Source organism: Neomonachus schauinslandi, chromosome 7, assembly GCF_002201575.2.
Source record: "Neomonachus schauinslandi chromosome 7, ASM220157v2, whole genome shotgun sequence".
NCBI lineage: Eukaryota > Metazoa > Chordata > Mammalia > Carnivora > Phocidae > Neomonachus > Neomonachus schauinslandi.
Window position 1 is genome coordinate 118,230,473 of NC_058409.1, and position 23,114 is coordinate 118,253,586.

Consider the following 23,114-nt stretch of genomic DNA (forward strand, 5'->3'; position numbering starts at 1 on the left):
TCTCTTTGCCATTTTGTTGATTTTCAGTACATCAAACATTGAACTATACAATAACAAATACTGCATATAAATACAAATAGTGTTTGATAAAATAAATATTTGTTGAGTGGTAAATACACTAAAGCCATACTTAAAGTTCCTAAAGGAGGATCTAGAAACATGTCAAGGGTCTACATTCTGCGAGCTTCCCCCGTCCATAAATATCATCTTTCAGACTGATACTGACTTGGGAAACTCCCTTTTTCTACTTTATTTTTACCTCCACCACCTCGTTTTTCTTTGTTTTCCAATTTATACGTTGTGTTATGGAGAGAATTCACATGGTGGAGGGGAATATAATGGTACCTCCTCTTCAGCTCCTATATCAGCAAGATAGAGCATCAACCAGTTAACCTAGCAGGTGAAAGCTAGGTCCTGGGTTTTCTTCTGACCTCCAGTCAGTTGTTTTCCCACTGACATTTAAACACTGACTATATGATACCACTAATTTTAGTTAGTAATGGCTTCTAGGTGTTCTTATTCGCTGTTATTGTATTGCCTATGAAAAATATTTGCAAGTTAGTTCATATAAATGGTCTCTCCATACTACCCACTTTTTTCAACCCAGAGTACACAGACTTCTTTATCCCTGGCATTTGACCCACTAAAAAGCATTAAAGAGCTGAAAAAATTATAGAATATGGTGAAAGAATTCAGGTATGAAGCTTGTCTCTGTCATTCCCTTATCTGAAAATACTTGCTCATAATGAAATTAATATCTCAGTGTGATCTGTATATCACTGTGAGAAACGAAGTACCAACTACACTACACTAGATTGTGATTTGGTAAGAAATGAACCAAGTAGCTATTGTCAGAGCTTCTTAGAGTTACCATGTCTACAAGCAGTGTTTTGGTTCATTGAATCGTCTTGCCAGCCTTCATAGTCTGTAATATTGCATCACATACAAACCTTATTTTTTCTGGCTCTGATTCATAAAGATCTCACTGTTCCTGGAATCTCATCAGAGTGCCATCATTCTTTGCTCTAATTCTGGCCAGTCCTGCAGCGTGTGGTGGTAGTGGACAGTATGGACAGCAGTTCCAGGTGGTGTGGGTATCTCTGATTTGATCAGCCTGTTTGTGTTGGGAGACAAGATTAAATCTACACCATTACAGACAAATCAGGACCCAGTTTTGATCATTTGAGGAAGAAGAGTCAAACTCTCAGCTCCTCAATGCTTTAGCTTAGCTACTTTTTATATAGTCTCAATTATATTCACTGAAACTTAGTCACCTCCTCCTTCTTCTTTGTATCTTGAAGAATTCAGTTACCAATGAATGTTATCCCAGTGACCCAAAGGAATCATTATGGTTTTAGACAGACATTTTGATATTGTCAGAAAACTTTCTTTTTAATTTAAAAATGATACCCCTTTTTGAGAATATTAAGTCATTGTTATTTTTTGGAGTTTTGAATAGTGAAAATTACTTTTAAACAAAGGTCAAGGCATGTTTAATAATATGTCAGTCACAATAAGTCGTAATCTACCAGTTCAAATTTGCTAAGTGCATTAACGAAAATAAAATATGTCTTACAATAAAAATGACCTCTGAAGCCACCACTTTGATATCTTTACAGGAAAGCACATTAATGTTATTGAAATTAGAGATTTTCTGTTTTAAAGAGATTACAAAATAGTGCCTGGAGAGTGAGGGGAGAATGTATTCAGTGATTACATTCAGAGCAAGTGCCCTTAAAGTTCAGAAGTTCAGATTTATATATGTGCCAGATATATGGCATAATGTTTTTACCTTTTATATAGTGGACCTTAACATCTTTTTTCCCCAGCTAATTTGGGCATAGGAATCCCACTTCTGGCCAGCAACTTTATCAGCCCAAATATCACAGTTCATCTGCAAAGTGAAAATGGAATCCTGGGTTTGGTAAGACAGATTAATGTTTTATTTATCCAGTCTCAGTGGAAAACGAGATAGTCCATCTAGTGAAATCTTCTATGAGTTGTTAAAGTTCCCAGCCTTATTTTTAAGGTAGTTTCCTGACTATCTGAGCTTTCTGTTTGTCCTGTGTCAGCTTGTCAGTGTCTACCTCCCCTCGTGTACCTGCTTCAGAAAGACCTCACAGTGTCCTGTTCAGATAACTTTTTTAATTTTTGTGTGGTTGGAGAAGATAATGAAGGTCATAAAAAATTCTGTATTTAAATAATGATCAATAAGACTCTGAATGAGAAACTGAAAAGTAAGGTTTTTACTTGAGGAACAGGGACATTTTTTGATTAATTCAAAAAAATTCTTCTTAGCTAATTCTCATTTTGAGGCCATGTTGTTCAAAACGGAAGAATTTTTCTCTTCCTCAAGATTAACCTTCCAGATGAGCTCAACATTCTCACAGAATTTGGATATACTTTTAATTCAATACTATAATAATAAGAAATACTTTTGTTTTCTGGGTGACATTTTTAATGTAATATTAACTATGGCGGAGATTATTTATAGTTTGGCCAATTTATAAGATTTCTAACCTCCTGTTGTTCTCAGTAGATCTTAACTGTTAATGCAATAAAAATTGTATATATGGAAAGTGTATATCTCGTCTTTAAGACATAAATAGTGATCATGAGCATATAGTTGATACTGATTGAGGCAGTAATCGTGACCATCTTCAGAAGCACAAAACTGATATGAGTCTGGATAAAAGATTCATATTGCAGTCAAAGACTCCCATATCTTAAAAATGTGATTATTTATAGAGTGACCAATTCCCTCATTTAGGAGACAAGGGAAATGAGTTGATGTATATTATCCATGGTCAGTGTTTAAAGGGAAAATTTACATAGTCCTAAAACGTTAGTTGCCACTTCAGTTTATTTAAACGATACATTATTTGGTCCCTCTTTTTGAAAGCATGTTAGAATTTCCCAGCTCAGATTTCCTCACTCTTGATTCTGTCTTATTGCCTCCCCGACTCCTTTTTCCATTTCCTCCTGTTTTGTTTACTATATGTTATGTTATGAAACTACTCACCCCATTCAAGTAATGTAGAGATGCCTTATAAAAATACATACAAAATTAAAAAGCAAAACTGGGAGTAACCAGGCAAAGGGAAAATAAGGGCATCAAAACTTAGGTGTTGTGAGAGATAAGGATAGGACTCCAAATTCGAGCCTTTAGATGCTGCATACCAAAAAGATGAAACTTTGCCTCTGCATCCTTCTGGTCAAATAAGGCAGCCATTTTGTTTGTAGTCACTGATACCACCAGGAAGATTTATGAGTAACATTGACTGCATAGTACGTACTAAATAATTAACTTTTTGTTTTATTTGACCTATATTTCTAATAATGTAACATTTCTTTCAAACTTTGGTAATTTTTAGGAAATACTTTTCATCACAGTTATTAGTATAGGAAAGACTAATCAATATGAGCGACAGCCATGAAAATACTGGAATTATTTTTAAAAGGTTCATCTCAAGTCTTTTGATAGTAATTTCCTAGGGTTCTTAGAGAAGTTGTTTTTGTTATGATTTTAATATGTTATTCAGTGAGAAACTTACTAATTCAGTGTGTGCTTTGACAGGGTCCATATCCACTACAAAATGAAGTTGATGCAGATCTAATCAATGCAGGTAAACTCCCTCATTACATGTTTTTCCAGTGTTTTCCTTTGCTGTTAATTTAGTTCTTTGCCAAATAAGAGAAAGGAGTTGGGCGTGATTTCTTTGTCTTTTCCTGGAGAGTGCTCCAATTGTGTTTTTCACTGAGGAGTGGGGAGAGAAGCCTTCCCAGTCTCTTCTTTGCCTGGCTTGCCCTTCAGAGATCATCTCTTACTTAGGGAAGACTCAAATAATGGAGAAATTGCAGGTGGGGCTACATATAATGGCAAGAGCTTTGGTGGGTCAATCAGTCAGGGTCCAGGCTATACATAGAGAGCACTCCCCAAATGGGGTAATGAGAATTAAAGGAAAGGACAATTTACAAGGGTATGACTAAGATTGAGGGAAACCAGGAAAGGATGGTGAAGCACCACAGGGAGTTATTGTCACCCTGAGGCCTTAAGGGACAGCAGTGGGAGAGGGCCACCTAATAGGGTCTATGGCCTTTGGTAGAGGAATGCAGCCATCTTACAGAAACCTGGACGAGGGGTGGGGGTCTTTTCTACTGGATCTTCTTCTTGTGCCTTCCATTGGCCAATCCCAGGTTGAAATATGTCTGCCTTCTTGTGATGTGAAGGATGACAAGTGGATCCATAGAGGCAAAAAGAAAAGATCTGGCACACAGGGGTTTTTGTTCTGAGCAATACTTACTGTCCCCTAGTCATCATTGGAATAGAAGAGCATATCCTGCAGAGGTTCAAGGTTATTTAGAGTTGTACTCTGCCACTAAGTACAACCCAGTGATGTGAGTAATAGAGATTTTTGAACTGTCACTCTAGCCTGTCTTCTTCATTCCCACATTTATATGCTTTGCCTTTTATTATTAAGCCTTTTATTTGACTGTGACATACAGTTGCATGTCGTAGTAGCCTAGAGGAGAAAAAACCAAGCCAGACCCTTTGGGCATTGTGACTGCCCATGCTTTTTGGGGCTGAAGGTTATCCTTACATTGAGGCTGCTCATAAGAAGCTAATTTTTATACTCTAGCATGTTTTCTTTACCCTCTTTTACTCTTGAATTCACTCTACCCCCACAAAAGTATTATTCGTACTTCACATTCAAAAATAGTACATGAAAATCTCAGAAGAGCAGCAATATTAGCTGAACATAAAGGCCAGCTGCCAAGTAGAATTGATGTTTGAAACTTAGAATTTTTGGAAGTAAAACCGCTTCTGGTTGAATAGTTGAATTAGCTAACACGACTCAACCCTGAAAGGCCCACTGTGATAAAGCAATGACATTTAACTAAGGCTGTAATTTAATTGTACTGTACCCTTTAGCAATAGCTCATTGATCTGTGAAAATATTTGCTGCTTGGTTTGATTAATTTATGATGTTAGTGAGTTATTTGCAAAATGAATAACTCCGTTTTCCAAATTTTAGGCCTGAGTTCATAGAACCCACTTTCCTTGGAAAAGTAGTTAATCTTTTCAGTGATTATTGGACAGTAGGCATTTCTGATTCCATGAGCTTAAAAGTAACTCAATTGTAATGAAGCCACTAGTTTTATATTTTAACTCCTGAAATACCATGCATAGTCTTAGACTGCTTTGTAAAACAACAATTCATTGCTTTTGGGAAACCAAGCTGCAAATCACCTTATTAATATTTTAATTCTTTCATCCAAGTTCTGCTTAGGATTTATGTTACTTTTGATTTTGGAGCTGTCTAAATTAGGGAGGAAATACTTCAAGCTAAAGAGCCCAGAATATATATTGGTGGTCTCCTCAACTCCCCAAATTTGGAAGTTACCTGGAAGATCAGCCCCTTGCTTGTATTAATTTGAAAGGGTTTTTTTAATTAAAGAATTTATTTATTTATTTATTTATTTATTTATTTATTTATCAGAGAGAGTGAGCGAGTGAGAGAGAGTGCACAAGCAGGGGGAGTGGCAGGCAGAGGGAGAAGCAGTCTCCCCCCCTGAGCAAGGAGCCTGATACAGGACTTGATCCCAGGACCCTGAGATCGTGACCTGAGCTAAAGGCAGACGCTTAACCGACTGAGCCACCCAGGTGTCCCTGAAAGGATTTTTATAGAAATCCCTTGGAATAAATACAAAGAGTTCTATTTCTGGGTATAATCAGTGTATTAAAATTTTAAAATAACACAACTATTTCTAGGGATCCCTTCTAAATAATCTCAAAGTTATGAAAAAATGAATTACCACCTTACAGCACTATTTGGTTTGCAGCATACTTTTTCATACTTATATACCATTTGAGCCTCACGTGAAAACTTATTGTACAGATTGGGAAACTGAGGCCCAGAATAGTGATGTGATGTCCCCAGGATCCCATTGCTAGGACTGGACTCACACATAGTCTCCTGGCCTTTTCCTCTACACATTGCACTATACCCACTGCTAACCTAAGTTTTACAAAGGGGCAGAAGGCTGTGCTTACAGTAACATTTCAGAGGTCCTGTTAAGAGTTGCAGTATTCTGATGCAATTGTGAAATTTCCAGTGAGTCTCACATTTCAGCTTTCATATTAATGTACATTTTGCATTCTTCTCTATTTCTTTTAGGATTTATTTATTTATTTATTTGAGACACACAGAGAGAGAGAGAGAGATCATGAGCAGGGGGAGAGGCAGAAGGAGAGGGAGAAGCAGGCTCCCCGCTGAGCCAGGAGCCCAACATGGGGCTCGATCTCAGGACCCTGGGATCATGACCTGAGCTGAAGGCAGACACTTAACCATCTGTCTTCTCTATTTCTTAATTGTGTTTTCTTTTAATATACAGTGTTTTAAATGACTTACCTTTGATTAAAACTGCTTTAGAAAGAACCACCATGTTAACCTCATGTCTTATAAATATCCCTGGCCCCTGCCATGTGCCTCTAGGGCACTGGTTCTCAGTAAGCAAGTGGGGATATTCGACAATGTCTGGAGACATTTTTGATTGCCAGTGTTATCGTCAGGGAGTAGGTAGAGGTCAGGGATGCTGTCAGTTATTCTACAATAACTGAAACAGGCCCCCTTCAAAGAGTTATCCAGCTCCAAATGTCAATAATGCCTTCTCTGGAGGCCCTTGTGCCACAGATGAAGAATCACAGGCCTGCAGACTAAGGTACAAATAGTATAGCATTCAAGATCTATCTGATAGTTGCACCTGCCCTTTCCAGCTTCATCTTCCACTACACCCTTCAAGGACTCCCCTGTCCACCCATCCTGCACTACTGGATCTGTTCTGATCGTGACTCATGCCTTCCTTCCTCCATGCCTTTGCTCTTCCTGTGCCTATCAGAGTTTTGGTTCTGTCCCCTTCTTTTTGCATCCCCATCTCCTTATCAGTAATTTACTATTGAAATGTGTTATACCCGTTCTTCAAGCTCCAGTTCATTTGATCTTCTGTGGTTCAAAAATGCCCCTCCTTTGAACCTATAACACATCTAGTGTCTCTCATTTTGCCTTGTAATTAACTATTCATGTGTATTTATCTCTCTAGCTGAATAGTATATTCCTTTTGCTTAGGGCAGTGGTTCTCGAAGTGTGGTACAGCATCAGCATCACCATCACCAGGGACTAATTAGAAATAGAGATTCTCAGGCCCCATCACAAGCCTACTGAATTACAAACTCTGGGAGTTTAGCTCAGAGATCTACCCTCCATGTAATTCTGGTGGGTGTTAAAGTTGGAGAACCATTAGTTTAGGGCATCTGTGTTTGGTTTGTAACACTATTTAAGGCACAAAGCAGCCATTTACTTGATGTTGAGTAAATGACATGTTAAATCATGAGCCAAAGGCCTCAGTAACTATGAAATTGAAGAACTGTGTTTGCCCAAATATCATGAAAGGATCTAGACACAGAGAAGAACTGGAGGAAACAGAAGTTAATCAGGAATAGTCAAATAAGAAAGTTCTTTTTCATTAAGATATTGATTGTATGTTGATTACAGTTATTTCTTGACCAAATTTGGACATTGTATTTGAAAAACATGGATTCAACTTCAGGACATCTATTTTTATTTAGATATTGGATATTTAAAGATACTGACAACTAACTTGGCTTCCAGAGAATGTAATTTATAACATGCCAGAATGTATTAGCAGGTGCCTGACAATAACTATTTTTTATGAGCGTTGTTTTCTGGGCTCTTAAATAAAACTATGCTCCATAAATCATATCGGTTGAGCCAAAGCCTCGCACTGATCTCCAGGTTTCCTGTGAGCGGTAAATAATGCTTTCTATGTACTGTCAGCTGGTGGAGATTGCCCTTTAGAAGTCATTGTGATTTAGCACCTGCAGAACAAAGAATTGAGATTTTTATGTTTCTCTGCTTTTTTGTCCTACACATTCTTGGTCCTTGCATATCCACCTCACAGGAATGGTGAGGAACCGAATTTGCTGGATATGGAAGTTGCGTTAGGATCAAGTTTAGTTGTATTTCACCTGTCCTGAAACCTAGAGCTCCCAGGCTGGCTGTATAACTCCACCATATAAGCCAGTTGCTGGGTCCTGTAGCATTTATCCCTAGAGGGGCGATGGCATTGTCTCTTTTATAAAGTTGGTTTGGAGTGAGGAATAATAAACATGACAATAATAAAAGCTTATGTTTATGGAGTCCTTTCTCTGTGCCAGGTGCTGTAGTAAGGACTTTGCATGCATTATCCAAATCTTATGTGCTTCCTAAAAGCCCCTACTGACCACACCAGAAAGTATTTTCCAAACCTTTCATCTTTATAGTACTTCGGAAGATGTGAAAATGTTTCCCCTGTCTAGAATCAAACTCCCTTGGGGAATAAATATTTCAGCTTGATAAAAATAGCCTCTTTCTCTCTACTTGAGCTCAAATGGAGAGGGATGTCATTAGAGAATTTAGCTTTCAGGCAAGGCTTGAGAAGCTGTGAGGGTACAGCTATGTTGCACACCTGGGCATGATCTGACCACTCTGGTCCAGCTTTTCTCTGGTCCAGCCCTCGAATCATAACTTCTCTTCCCCTTCTTTTTGACGGCTTTATTACACTTGGATAATGCATGTGGTGTTCTCATACAGTTGACTTCTGTTTGGCAAAGTGGCATGTGAGCACTTTTCTGGTTAAGACCAGAAGCTTCCTCCTGGGCACTGGACACACAGGAAATGGATCACAAAAAGAAAACAGCTGAAGTATATGAGGCAGGTGATACGATTGGTTGTGTGGGGACTGGATGACCTTGAAGATCCTTCCCAGCTGTGAACTTTGGTTATGAAGTATAAGTGTTGGAAGAGGTCTTTCCAAGAGGACCTCTTGGAAGTTACCATTAAATATGTGAGCCAGCATTAGGATGCTATTCCCTGATCTCATCAAAGTCCTATGAGTTTTAACAGAAACAGGAGCAAGAAAGGAAATACGAGGCTGAGAGAGATTAGAAGAAGAGATTCAGGCCTAATGATATTAAGGAATTAGGGGGCACCTCACTTTCTAGATCATTTCTTGATTTTTAAGAAACATCTGAGGAGTATCTTCTGTGTCATTCCCTTCAAAGTTGTGCTTCTTCATGCTTATTCCACAATCTCTTTGCTCCAGTGACTTACAGTAGCACTGGATTCTGACAGGTGCATCCCAGGGACACCTTTTCCCTCACTCTCATCAGCATTTTGCAGGGGCTTGTGGAGGGGGTGGGGCTGGGGAGGGGTGGGAATGGTTAGAGGCGACAGGGGGTGCTTTGTAGAGAATTTCAAAAACAATAATAAAATTAAAAGTTGGTCTGCTTTCTGCTGTCACCGTGCAGGGGCAAATCTGAACAGTGCCCTGACTAAATACTCCTCCTCATAGGGCAACAGTTCCACTGTGTCTCCCACACCCCCATTGCCACAGCAGTTTGGTTAAAGGGGCCTCAGTTCTTTAGGAAGCAGAGAAGGTATAGACCTCTCGCTGCATGATTTCCACTCTTAGAAATCTAATGGCTTTTTCTTTCCTTTGTTTCCTTTCTTGTGTATGTGTGTTTAGGCAAGGAAACAGTTACTGTTCTTCCAGGAGCCTCTTATTTCTCCAGCGATGAATCATTTGCGATGATTAGAGGGTATGTAACAACGGAACCCCTCATGTTTCACATGGCATGGAATGAACTGAGTCATCCCCTGAACGTGTTAGCAAGGCTCCGAAACGTAGCCACGTCTCCCAGCCAGAAAATGGTCATGGGCTCATTCAGCTGCACCAGGATAGGAAATGTTCCAATTCCCAACATTGAATGTTGGGAATTGGAACATTGAACTCACTGTTATTAAAAGAACCCCCCAAATGGAATATATATCTATGTGCTGAGAATATTGAAGTAAACATTTTTAAAGTTCTTTCTGAGGATCCTCACATTTTCTACAAAACTGTGTTTTCATTTTCTAGCTAGTGTTTGCCTTCAAATCAAGCCACATTCCCCCTCACCAAAGGAAACAAAGTCACTGTGTACACCTGTTTTTAATTTGTTTTTGGAGACAATATAAGCTATACTTTTTTTCAAGAACTCTTAATGGTTATTTCTCTACTTCAGCTTGAGCTGATTGATTTGGAAAATCGGGTGTTGGGTGGGAGAAAGCAAATTTATTTTGGAGGGTATAGAATTATTTTAATTGCTGGCAATTTCAAGCAAATGGGACATAAAGCTTGTGAAGTTTGCTTTATATTTCCTTTTTCTCTCTCAGGGGGCATGTCAATCTAACAATGCTAGGAGCAATGCAGGTTTCCAAATATGGTGACCTGGCTAACTGGATGATACCTGTAAGTAGACATTTTTCTTCTAACTTATGCTTGGGTCACCATAATTATTTTTTAAGCAAAATCTTGTTGAATTGCTATGAGAGCACTATATAATTATTATAAAAATAAGGAAATATTTTAATAATATTTAATATTTTAGTCAAATTTTGTTACAACAGCTACTGAGAACTACTTGACTTTGCCTGTTTACTGTGTAGTTGGAACTAAAAAGGTAGGGTCAAGACCAAAACATAATTTTCCATGAGGAACAGAGAACTGGGGAAGATTATAAATAAATGGGTTAATTCTGATAAAAATAAGAAATACCAATGTTTGTTATAGCTCTTTTTATAATTAGAAAGAACAGTTAACAAGTTCATTAATTTTATGTTGATGCTATATTTTCTTATTCATGGTGATTAAAAACCTCTCTTGATTGGTTGGTCATGTGACCTCCTCTGTAATCAATCACATTGTCTTCTGTTATGGAGTACAAAACTTGTGATGTTTAAACATGCTTGTGAAATGCAAACAGTTTTCACTTACTAATGGCCTAAATCAAGGAAAAACCACTTAGAATCAGCTTTGGAAAAAGGACTGCAATCAGTTGACTTAATTTATGAGTGTGGTTTGTTACATTCCAGGTTGTTGCTTTTTGATATGTATATGGAAACAAATAATGCATGTCCATGATTATGAGCTCATTTTGGCTGGTAGCTCAGGTTACTCTTTCTGTGTGTATACCTAAGGATTTCTGTGTGTTTTTCTGTATCGTCAGCTATAAAGAGTTTAAGCAACTGATGCTGGTGTTCTATGATTTGAAAGTTTTTCTGAAATCGCTTAGATTATTTTCTCTGCTAATTTTTTGAGGAAGGTGAATTAATATAGTTGATGACAGTGTTAGAGAGCTCTTTTGATCTAATAAACCATGAAATATTATTTTAAAGTTTGAATAATTATTAATAATTTAATTGGTTCTCAAACTTGGTTGCATATTAGAATCACCTGACAGTTTTAAAAAATATTGACGCCTGGGTCCCACTCCCAGAGTTTTCCAATTTAATTAATGTGGGATGTAGCCTACGCACTGAGTGTTTTATTTTATTATTTTTTATTTATTTATTTGACAGAGAGAGAACGCACAAGCAGGGGGAGCTGCAGGCAGAGGGAGAAGCAGGCTCCCCTCTTGAGCAGGGATCCCGATGCGGGACTTGATCCCAGGACCCCGGGATCATGATGAAGGCAGACGCTCAACTGACTGAGCCACCCAGGTGCCCCGGCACTGAGCATTTTAAAAGCAACCTTGTAGCCAAGTTTGAGAACCAGTATATTAAAGAATAATCATAAATCACATTTAAAATGTAAGGGAGAGGGATACCTGGCTGGCTCAGTCGGTAGAGCATGCTGCTCTTGATCTTAGGGTTATGAGTTCAAGCCCCACACTGGGGATAGAGTTTATTTAAAATAAAAATAATAAAAGAAATAAAATGTAAGGGAGAAATATCATTGAACCATTACTAATAAGAACCCTTAGCAAACTATGGAATATATTGTTATTTTAGTTTAAACATGTTTATCATTCTAGATCAGCCATGGTTGTAAGAGTTGGCAGCTTTTGGAGGCTTCAGAGAAATTAGGGAGGATCTCCTGAATGTTGTACGGTGAATCAGATCGACAGTTTCTGGGAATACTTATTTGTATAGAGAATCAGAATATATTTCTATTTTCAAATTTTAGAAAAAGGCCACATGGAGTAGTAGAAGGAACATAAAAATGTAAGCCCTGGGTTCTAGCCCTGACTCTACCCAGTAATCAAGGTGTCACCTTGAACCTGTCACTTAAACTCTTCAGGTTTAAGCATCCCTGTCGATAAAATGAGGATTGGAGATTAGATTATTTCAGGTGTCCTGTCTGGCTCTCATAGCTTAGTGGGTAAGAGCAAGGGCCCTGTAGTGAGACAGACATGGGTGGAAACCCGGTTTTGTCCCTTGCTAGCAGTGTACCTGAAGCAGTTGCCTGCTTTTCTTCGTCTGTAAAATGGGAATGATAGGATGCTACTTACTTTATAGGGTTATAGAAAGGAAGGAATGATGTAATGTATACGAAGTACATATCACTTTGTATATGATGTATATGAGTTTGACACACAGTACAGCTAAATAAATGGCTTATTATTACGTGGTAACTCGAGAAAAAGAAGTTGGGGGTACCTGGCAGAGAAGGGAATAGAATTAGTTACTATGAACAGAAACAATCGAGTTTTAAATATGTCTGTTTCTTTGGACTGTTAACCAGTTTTGAAATCAGTTTGCACAGTGGTCATTAGCATGGAGCAGAAACATGTTCAACACATTTTTGTCTTCGGGGAACACGGGCATCTTTAAAAAGTCAGTATATGTTTTGTTTATATTATGGTTTAACACACAGAGAGGCTGGAAGCTCTCACATACATTCTGTAGTTGTCCTGTGTAGGAAAGATTTTTCAACATGTATCACATCTTTACATATCCTGTGGAGATTCCTGTGAGTGATTAAAATATCAGTGGTTTGTTACTTTATAATTTTCTTAATACTGTCAGCGCTCATGTGTTTCCAAATGACTGGACCTGGTGGGGTGGTGATGGAGAACTCTGGAGTTCCGAAGGAACAAAAACTAAGCATAAAAAGTGTACTTGTGTCTGGTTCCACTCTTTTGGTAGTGGAAGTTGGTAGTGTCATTTTTTTTTTTTTTTTTTTTTGAGAGAGAACGTGAGCAGGGGGCGTGGGGAGGGGCAGAGGGAGAGAGAGAGAGAGAGAGAGAGAGAGAATCTTAAGCAGGCTCCATGCCTACCTCAGAGCCCGACACAGGGCTCAATTTCACAACCCTGAGATCATGACCTGAGCCGAAACAAAGAGTTGGGCACTTAACTGACTGAGCCACCCAGGCACCTCAGTAGTGTTATTTCTGGTGAGCTTTTCTTTTGTTCCTTTAGTAACTGATAATCACTTCTTGGATTCTTCATATGTGATGCATGGTGTATATTTTGACTCTTTCGAATGCAGAATAGGTTAAGAGTCAAGACCATGAGCTTTAGTTTGTAATAAATTTGAATTTCACTTCTCTCCCTAACAAATCATACAATCCCGAGCACATGTTTTTGTTAGGATTAATTGAGAAGAAAACGAAAAGTGGCCACTAAAAGCACTCCATAAATAGTGGCTATTTTTATCTTCTTCAGTGCTCTGTTTCTTAACATTAAAGAGGGAATATTTGCCTTAAAGTACACTCTGTGGGGCGCCTGGGTGGCTCAGTTGGTTAAGCGACTGCCTTCGGCTCAGGTCATGATCCTGGAGTCCCGGGATTGAGTCCCGCATCGGGCTCCCTGCTCGGCAGGGAGTCTGCTTCTCCCTCTGACCCTCCTCCCTCTCACTCTCTGTCTCAAATAAATAAATAAAATCTTTAAAAAAGAAAAAAAGTACACTCTCGTAAGCAAGACTATGTTTTACAGTAGCTAGTACAACCTGCTTATCATGAGCTCATATTCAAGTACCAAAAATTAAACCCTTTGAGGACACATTTCTTGCTCTTATTGGTTATGGATAATATACAGCTTATCCTCTTTATATAAAGTTTCAGTGAGCAATCTATTTCTGTTTGTCCCAAAGATTTATGTTGATTATTAAAATTTAGATATATTTTTATTGCAAGATCTGGCAGTTAAGCTGAAAAGTTTGGCTTTATTATATCATTTTTCATATACTTTTTATCTTTTTACTGAGTTGAATAATCTTTCAATGGTTGTAAAGCCTTGAGTTTCTCTGCATCATGGCATCCCCATCAATCATCACAATGTCAGATTACAATAAACACTACGCTTTTAAGGCAGGCAAATGGTATGGATACTCTTTGTCTTATCCTTTCATAGCTTCTTAGTATGCAGTGCTGGTCTCCTGTACACAGAGTTTTAAAAATTCTGCCCTGAGCATCCAAAGAGAGAAAATGTGACAAAATAATCATTGGCTCCTTCGAGTTCCCTGATTATCGTGACGACGGTAAAACCCCAGGCAAGCTATGAAAATGTGGACAGATGTGTAGCTCGTTGAATTTGCATTCAGAACTGCTCTGGCTTTCCTAATGCCTATTTTTGGAAAACAGCTGCCATAGATTATTGACTTGTGAAGGGAAGCAGATGTGTATGAGCAGCAATGGAAGCTAGTCACGGAAAGTGTGCAACCACGGCCCGCCGGACACGGCTGCTCCGTGTGAGCAACACAGCAGTCAAGGGTCTGCTCCCTCTGTGTGGGGAGAATTGAAACGAGGGAGTCTTAAGGCAAAGGAAAACAGGACATATTGTGTTTGTTTTTCCCTCACAGTTTTTTAATTTCTTTGTGCATTTTAAAAGAAGAAATAAGAATTGGTGTACTCATGTTATGCTAGATGTATGAGTGCATAAAATTGGTTTGGTATTTGAGTTGTGTCTTTTTTAAATAAAGCTAACTCTCTAGTCTTCTGTTTGTACAACTAAAGAGGTTTGTGTTCAAGATTTAAACAATGTTATGTCAATGATATCTCAATAAAGCTGGGAAAAAATTTAAAAATTAAAAAGATTTAATCTAGTGGTTTAATTGCATCAAGTATAGTCTAAATATTAAATCCATAGATACAGATATAGAAATGTAAAGATTTAAGCATAAAGATATAAACATACAGATGTAGAGATGGATTTAACATATTTGTCTTGTTCAACAAACCAGAGGTAAGGAAAATGGTGGAGAAAATATGTATGTGTGGTATTATGTCTTTACAGTTATTCAGTAATACTTTTGCCATATCAGTGTAATGTAGTGGAAAGTGTACAGAATTTAGGGATTAGACCTATGCTTAAAATACTAGTTCTGCCACTTATTGGTGGTATGGCAGATCATTTTGTTTTAGTATACTCATTTATAAAATGAGAGTGTTTAACTCATATGCTTGTTCTGGGGATTAAATTAGTTCGCTCAACAGATATTTATTAGGCAAGTATTAAGGGCCATGTCCAGTTCTTGCCTCTCAAAAGATGCAGCAGTTAACAAAACAGATGAAATTCTCTGCGGTTACGGAGCTGATGTTCTAGCGGGGGTCCACGCATGTGGCCCGTGTGCCGACTCTGGCCTGCTGCCTCTTTTTGAAATAAAGTTTTACTGGAACACAGCCACATCCGTTCATTTATGTATTAGCTATAGCCCTGTTAGTGCTGCAGCAGCAGAGCTGAGTAGTCGCAGCAGAGACTGTATGGACTGCAAAGCCTGAAATACTTGCCTTGTAGCACTTCACAGAAAAGCTTGACGACTCCTGCCTTAGGTCATTGGTCTGAAACCTTTCCTCTTTTCTAATATAAGCAAGTAATGCTATGAATTTCTCTCCATGCACTGTATTAGTGACATTCCACAAATTTTTACATACTGTGTTTTCATTTTCAGTTCCCTTTTTCTTCAAAATACTTGCTAATCTCCCTTTGTGATTTTTTTCTGTGACTTGTTGGTTATTTGGAAGTATGTCACTTCACCTCCAGATATTTGGTGATTTTCCACATAACTTTATTAATTTCTAGTTTAGTTGTCTTGAGGTCAGAGAACATACTTTATATAGTTTCCATCCTTTTAAGTTTGAAATTTATTTATGGCCTGGAATACAGTCTCTTGTAGTGACTGTTCCAGCTGCACTGGAAAAGAATATGTATTTTGCTCTTGTTGGGTAGAATGTCCTATAACTCAGTTAGGTCAAGTAGATAGATAGCATTCTATCTATCAGTTTTCTATGTCCTATCAGTTATTGAGACAGGAGTAATGAAATCTTTAGCTGTAATTGTGCATTTGGCATCTTCTGCTTTCAGTTGTATTACCTTTCGCTTTCTATATTTTAGAGCTCCATTATTGGTTGTATTAGTACGCAGTTAAGGTTGTTAGGCTCTTTTAACAAATTAACCTCTATTATTATATCCCACCTTATTTCTGGTAATATTTTGTATTCTAAAGTCTGCTGTCTGATATTAATATAGTCACTCTGCATGGTGTATTTTTTTCCATTCTTCTACCTGCAACCTATTAATGTCTTTATATTAAGTGAGTTCTGTAGTTAATATATAGTTAGGTCTTGATCTTTTATCCAGTTTTATAATCTCTGACTTTTAATTGGAGGTTTAGGCCGTTTACATTTATATGATTATCAACATGTGGGCTTAAATCTATCAGCATATGATTTTTTTGCCATTTGCCCATCTGAGTTTTTTTTTCCCCTCTTTTCTTTTGGGTCAGTTAAGCATTTTTTATGATTCCATTTTATCTTCACTTATTGACTTATTTTCTTATTTTTTTCCCAGTAGTTCCTCAAGGGTTTACAATACACACCTTTTATTGATCACAGTCTAAGTAATACCATATCACTTTACATATAATGTAAGAACCATACAGCTGTAAACTTCTGTTCCCTGCCCTTATCCTGTTGGTCATACATTTTATTCTGCATTTGTTTTAAACCCCATGATACTTTGTTATTTTTGTCCTAAGCATTCAACTCTCTTTTAAAGAGATTGAAAATGAGGGAAAAAAGTGTATGTTTTGTATATTTTTATTATGTAGTATAATTTATATCTGAAAGTTATGTATTTCCCAACGTATTTGCTCTTTCCTGCACTTCTCCTTTACATTGACCCAGATTGCTGTCTAATGTTATTGTCCTGCTTGAAGGACCTCCTTTGATGTTTCTTACAGTACAAGTCTTATAGATGTCACTGAGGCTGATTCTTTCAATATTTGCTTTTCAACTTTGTTACGGTTAGTTGAGAGAAGACTTTAGTTTCTCAACAAATACCTCTATTTTGGTATTTTGAGATCTCTAGTCAAATTCTAGTTGACTAGGTCTCTCTGAACCCAGCAGGGCTACTGGGTTCCACCTGGGTTCCCCTCCCTGCACTGGGTTCCCCTTTCTAAGCAGTAGGCTGGGGCATTGGTAGGCCTACCTCACTGGTTTTCCTTCTCTCAGAGATCACAGTCCTGCACTGCCTGTTTTATAATACTTGAAAGCTACTTTTTTTTCTGTATTGTTTAATACCATTAATAACATTTTTGAACTTATGTCTTTATATATTTCTTGGATGATTTTCTTAGTATAAATCCCTAGAAGTAGAATATGTTGGTCAATTTTTTAGGGTTTTTGATGCATAATGAATTACTGTCCAGAAGAATTATCCCAATTCATACTCAAACTGTTTTCATTCTATTACCAATGCCGGTATTTTTTCTATTCTATTATTTTGCATTTCTTTAAAAACGGCCATCTAAGACTGTTTAAAGAGCCAGCACAGCCTTACTCTGCTGCCTTACTCCTCACTTAATCCTCTTCTCTTTTGTTCTGTAGGCCTTCCTTTTAGCTGTTAGCAGTTAATTATCTCTTATCAAATATTGTTCAGTGCTGCTGCCTTGGTCATTTTAAAGATCACATTCATGGTGGTGATTGTTCTCTGTGTTAGTGAATGTGTCTGAACAGACCAGCTGTAACAAACATGTATGTGTGTTTCCTGTATCCAGTATGTTGAACAAGCTCTACATGTGGGATGAAATAAAAACACAGCTATTTTTATCTCCTATGGTGTCTTTAACTTTATTTAGTTAGGGAAACTCTCCTTCTGCGTGACATTTCAGCTCATTATCCGATAATATAATAACTGTCACTGGGTCACTTTAGTTCACAAACTCTGTTTTGATTCAAGACTTAAAGAGTCCAGTTCAAAATAATGAACATTGCTTCAACATACATTTAAACGCAGTGCATCTCCTCTCCCTATGACTCCCCAACTAGAGGCAAGGCCAGCTGTCTGCATTTGGGAAAGGTTTTGTGTGGCGTTCTTCTGCTTTTTTCTTCATTCACCTCCTCCCCCAATTCACTGTTAGGCACCTACCTGGGTAAAAATTCAGGAGAACCAGAAGGCAAGGAAATAGGGCTGAAGAGTTCTTACAAAGTGCTATGAGCTGCTTCCCTGCTCTCTGGTCCTTGCGGAGAAAGCTGATCCCTTCTCTATGTGTGGGGTCTTTGGAGACCCCCTTCTGGGCCCCTTCTGCAGCATCTGCCCTGGAGAACAATGGCTGAGGGTTTCTCCTGCAGCTTCCGGTTTTCCTGTGGTCTACTTCACACAGAGATTCTCATTTGTGTGGCATCCCATTGAGAAAATGTCAAAGCATCTTTAGGCCAGCCTTCTTGTGACCCACACCTAGGAAGCACTCATGCATTTCTTGTCCACTTCCCCCAGTCACTTCAGCTTTCTCAGGTAGAAGTCAGGCACGCCGTTCCCCAGTTGTGTCCTGACTCTCCTGGAGGCGGGATGCTCTGGAGTTGTCGTCCAGGCTCTGCTGTCCTTTGAGTGAGGGGCAGGCATACACTTACCCTCTCCTTGCTGTTGGCGCAGAAGGAGTAGGACCACAGCATGCTCTTCTTCAGAGTCCTTCACACACAATCCTCTGTGCCTACCGGACTCTTTGATTTTGCCAAGCGTCCTGGGTCTTGGAACTTGTTTTTGGCCATTTTCTCTGTAAATTCTGCTTCTGAGATCTGTCTCACATGCTGGTGTCTCCTAGCTGTCATCCTTGTACATTCGTCAAAAGCAAGATAAAAGAAGTTCGGATTTAACATCTCTTTCCTTGCTGCCATAAAGTCTTCCTCTGAGCTCATATTCAGCTAAGCCTTCATACATGTAGGGGTGTCTCCATCTATGGTTTCTGTACATCAGGGCGATCCCCCAGCCCAGTCTGTTTCCCAGCTGCCCTAGACAGAAGAGAGGACCATGGAAGAACCTAGCCAAGCTCTGTTTATTCTACCTGGGGAATAAAAGCTGACCGACCCCTAGTTGGCAGGGGGTGGAGAAGAAGAGGAAGAGGAAGGGGAGAGAGGGAGGAGTGTCAGAATAAAAAAACCCAAAACTGCTCTGGCCCAATGGATGGACCTTTATTTTCTTTCCCAATTTAGAGACCCATTTAATGCTTGCAAAATTTCCAAGAGCAAAGAATGATTCCTTCTTATACAGCAGTTTCACAAATGAGCATACATTTTTTAAAAAGACAAGTTAGTATTTGTGAAATTTATTAGAAACAAGCTATTTATTATTGCTCTTTACTTGGAGACTATATTTAGTTATTCAAAAGTGCTTTTATCTGTGACTATCTGGAAAACATGTTTGAAATTCTTAGTTTTATTATTTACATCCAGTATTTTTCAGGCTAAAAGCATATTTATAGACTAACATATTTGATACATTAGTTTTATAAGGAATTTTCCTCTTACTTGGAGGATACTGTTTGTGGGTGATTAAAAGCTATGAGTAAGTTTAAAAGCCACAGCTAGGGGCGCCTGGGTGGCTCAGTTGGTTAAGCGACTGCCTTCGGCTCAGGTCATGATCCTGGAGTCCCTGGATCGAGTCCCGCATGGGGCTCCCTGCTCGGCAGGGAGTCTGCTTCTCCCTCTGACCCTCCTCCCTCTTATGCTCTCTGTCTCTCATTCTCTCTCTCTCTCAAATAAAAAAAAAAAAAAGTTAAAAAAAAAATAAAAGCCACAGCTAAATTATAAATCTAATATTTTTACAAGGAGGGAAGTAATAGCTATTAAGCACATGCCATTGGCCAGGTATTATATATTTGTATATTTATTGTCATTTAATCCTTATAGGATGATGTGAGTTAAATATAACCATCCCTGTTATTATAGATGAAGAGATGGATCAAGAGTTAACCATTCAGGGGCGCCTGGGTGGCTCAGTCGGTTAAGTGGCTGCCTTCAGCTCAGGTCATGATCCTGGGGTCCTGGGATTGAGCCCCACGTCCGGTTCCCTGCTCAGCGGAGAGCCTGTTTCTCCCTCTCCCTCTGCCTACTTGTGCTCTCTATCTCTCTGTCAAATAAATAAATAAAATCTTTAAAAAAAAAAAAGTTAACCATTCAAGTTTACTTATGTAACCCAGTTATGACGTAGGAATTTAATCATAGTTTCCTTTGCTCTTACGTACTTTGTATTCACCTAAACGTTCTTTTGGGAAGCACTTAACTAATGCCTTTCATGATAGAGATAAAAATTCCTGCAAAATAAATAAATATTCTTACAACATTTCTGTAAACTTGATAAAGAAGTTACTGTTTCATTGTGTGGCATACAACCTATTGCAATTGGAAGGATACAGGCTGTATGTATGATCTTAGTTCAAGCTAGGGTTGTGAAAGGTGCTGGATTGACCATTTGCCTGTGCTTTTTTCTGCATCTTATTTTTTAAAGCTCTCACACTCAGATTCTGTAATCTTCACTGCCTAATCACATATAAATAGCTTAAATCTCATGTATGAAGTATTTTATCCATTTTATTTACCATTGTTTTTTATAATTTATCAATTGAATTCTTTGGAAGAGTTCAGGTCTTCTGCCAGGATTTTTAAAATAATTACAGCCTTCAATATTTCTTAAATGAGAAACATTGAAACAGAACTGTAAAAATATGGGAATCATTGCAAAGGGGAATCCTAAATAGAAGTTAAAAAAAATTAAGATCAGGAACGAACAATAGCAAATTCATTGGTAAGTCAGCTCACTCAGCTTAGGTCCCCACCAGTGTTAATCTTCTAAATAGGCAAAGGGACATGAGAATATGAAATAAACTTTCTTTTTGGAAATCTCAATTTTCAGTGATCTTAAGGAAATTTTGTCTTTTAATTGCTACCTGAGTCTTTTTGGGCTCTGGAGGAAAGGAAGTATTTCCCTCCTTGCTATGTTGCATATGATGTGTTTGTGAACAACTCCTTAGTTCTAAGAACTTCAACCATGTACTGGAACTCATGTATTCAAACCAGAGACTGAAAAAAGGTGAGCTAGACTTCTGATTGATTCCAAGCTGTGGTGCTACCTGGCCCCCCAGCAGCTATTGTAAGAATGTCTTTGATTGTATACCCTCCATTTTCTCTGGTGTCAGAAGGCAGACTTCTGTGCATGGAATGGGAATTTGGTTGTTGTTTTCATCTTCTCCTTCTTTCTCCTCTTCTTCCTCCTCCTCCTTCCCTCTCCTTCCTCCTCCTCCTCTTTCCCCCTCCTCCTCCCTCTTTACAGAGAGAATGAGCAATGAGTGAGTTTGATATTTTCAATTATTCAATTATTATCCCTTTGGCTAGTGATGTATTTGTATGACTGCTGTAGCCCCTTCTCATTAAACAACCCACTTTAAAAAAAGGGAGGAAATATTGCAAATGCTAGATGAGGTCTCTTAGAAAACCATTAGTAGTTATTTCATAAATAATGATGCCAATACAACTTAGCAGGGAATAAATCTAAAGGGCTGAAGACAGTGTGACCCTGCTGCTAAAGGCTAATGAATCTTGAAGACTAAATTTTATTAAATAACTGGATTTGGCATTTCTAGTTGATGAAATCTTTACTTCTCACTTTACTCTTTTGGTTTAGAGATAATGTTTGGTCAGCATTTTTAACAAGAAAAAGTTTTATTAGAGAAAATGTCAAATATATACAAATATAGAATAGTAAAATGCATACATTCAGTTTAGACAATTATCCATTCATGGCCAATCTTGTTTCATCTGTACTTCTGTATAGATATAATTTTAACATCATCCAGCTATACAGCACCTTAATTTTATTGGAGAATTTGAATCCAGAAAAATGAAGTGATCTGACTCAGGTCACAAAACTAGTTAGTAACTAAGCTAATCCTGGAACTCATCTCTCCTATCTTGTAATCTAATAGGAATATTGTTTCCATTATGAGGAAAAGTTTACTTTTGAAAAATGCAACATCCCAATACAAAGAACCTTCCATTTTCCTTTCAAGTATACTTTGAATTGTCTCTCTATCTCTGTGAAGTTACTTAACCTTTCTAGACCTCAGCTCTTTATTTTTTAAATGTGGTGAATGAGATGGGTTTTATTCAACAAATTTATTAGGTGTTTTTGTTTTTTGTTGTTGTTTTTTTGTTGTTGTTGTATTAGGTATATTAACCACTTTGGGTAGAGTGGTGGGCAAGCTTATTTCTGTGGTGAATATGGTAAAAATAGGGGTGAATGATGGTACTGTGTAAAACATTTTGTGCACTAAACTTTAAATATGTTGATTTAGGAATAACAGATTTACAAGAGTTAAGTCTTCTGGTCCAGGAATATGGTATATTTTGTCATTTATTACAGGTCTCATTTTACATCCTTCATTACACTTATTCCTAATTATTTTTCAGTTTTGCCAGTGTTTCAAGCTGGATATTTCATTTCAGTTTCTAAGTGTTCTTGCTAATATAAAGGAAAACTATTGGTTTTGTATATTTATCTTGTATTTATTCACTCTTAAAATTCTCTTATTAGCTAGTATAATTTTTTTAGACTTCTCTTAGATATTCTACAGTGTTTTTATCTATAAATAACAAGTTTTCTTTTCTAAAATGCATGTCATTTAGTTTTTCTTTAATTAACAAAATATTCAAAACAATATGAGTAAGTAGTAGTGATTAAGGATTTTCTTGATTTTGGTAAGAATTCATTTAGAATTTTAACTTTTAATATTATGCTTGTTGCTTGTATTTTTAATAGAATGTCCTTTATATTGTTTTAGAAGTTTCTTTTTGTTTATAGTTTTAAAAGTGAATGGCTGTTGAATTTTATTCAATTTTTTTTTTTAAAGATTTTATTTATTTATTTGAGAGAGTGAGCCAGAGAGTATGAATCAGGGCAGGGGTGGGGGGAGGGTAGGGGGGGTTGTGGAGCAGAGGGATAAGCAGACCTGATGACCCAGAA

The 23,114-nt window shown here is 37.8% G+C and overlaps 1 protein-coding gene across 4 annotated transcripts in view; it reads left to right on the top strand.

Annotated features, from left to right (window-relative positions):
- The window catches only part of OXCT1 (3-oxoacid CoA-transferase 1), a 123,346-nt gene that overhangs the window by 60,503 nt on the left and 39,729 nt on the right, over positions 1-23,114 (top strand). For all 4 annotated transcript variants that reach the window (XM_021700566.1, XM_021700574.1, XM_044917163.1 and 1 more), the window contains exons 10-13: positions 1,830-1,924; positions 3,578-3,626; positions 9,586-9,658; positions 10,275-10,350. In XM_021700566.1, coding sequence (XP_021556241.1) covers positions 1,830-1,924; positions 3,578-3,626; positions 9,586-9,658; positions 10,275-10,350 — 293 coding nt within the window. The remainder of the gene's footprint in view (positions 1-1,829; positions 1,925-3,577; positions 3,627-9,585; positions 9,659-10,274; positions 10,351-23,114) is intronic.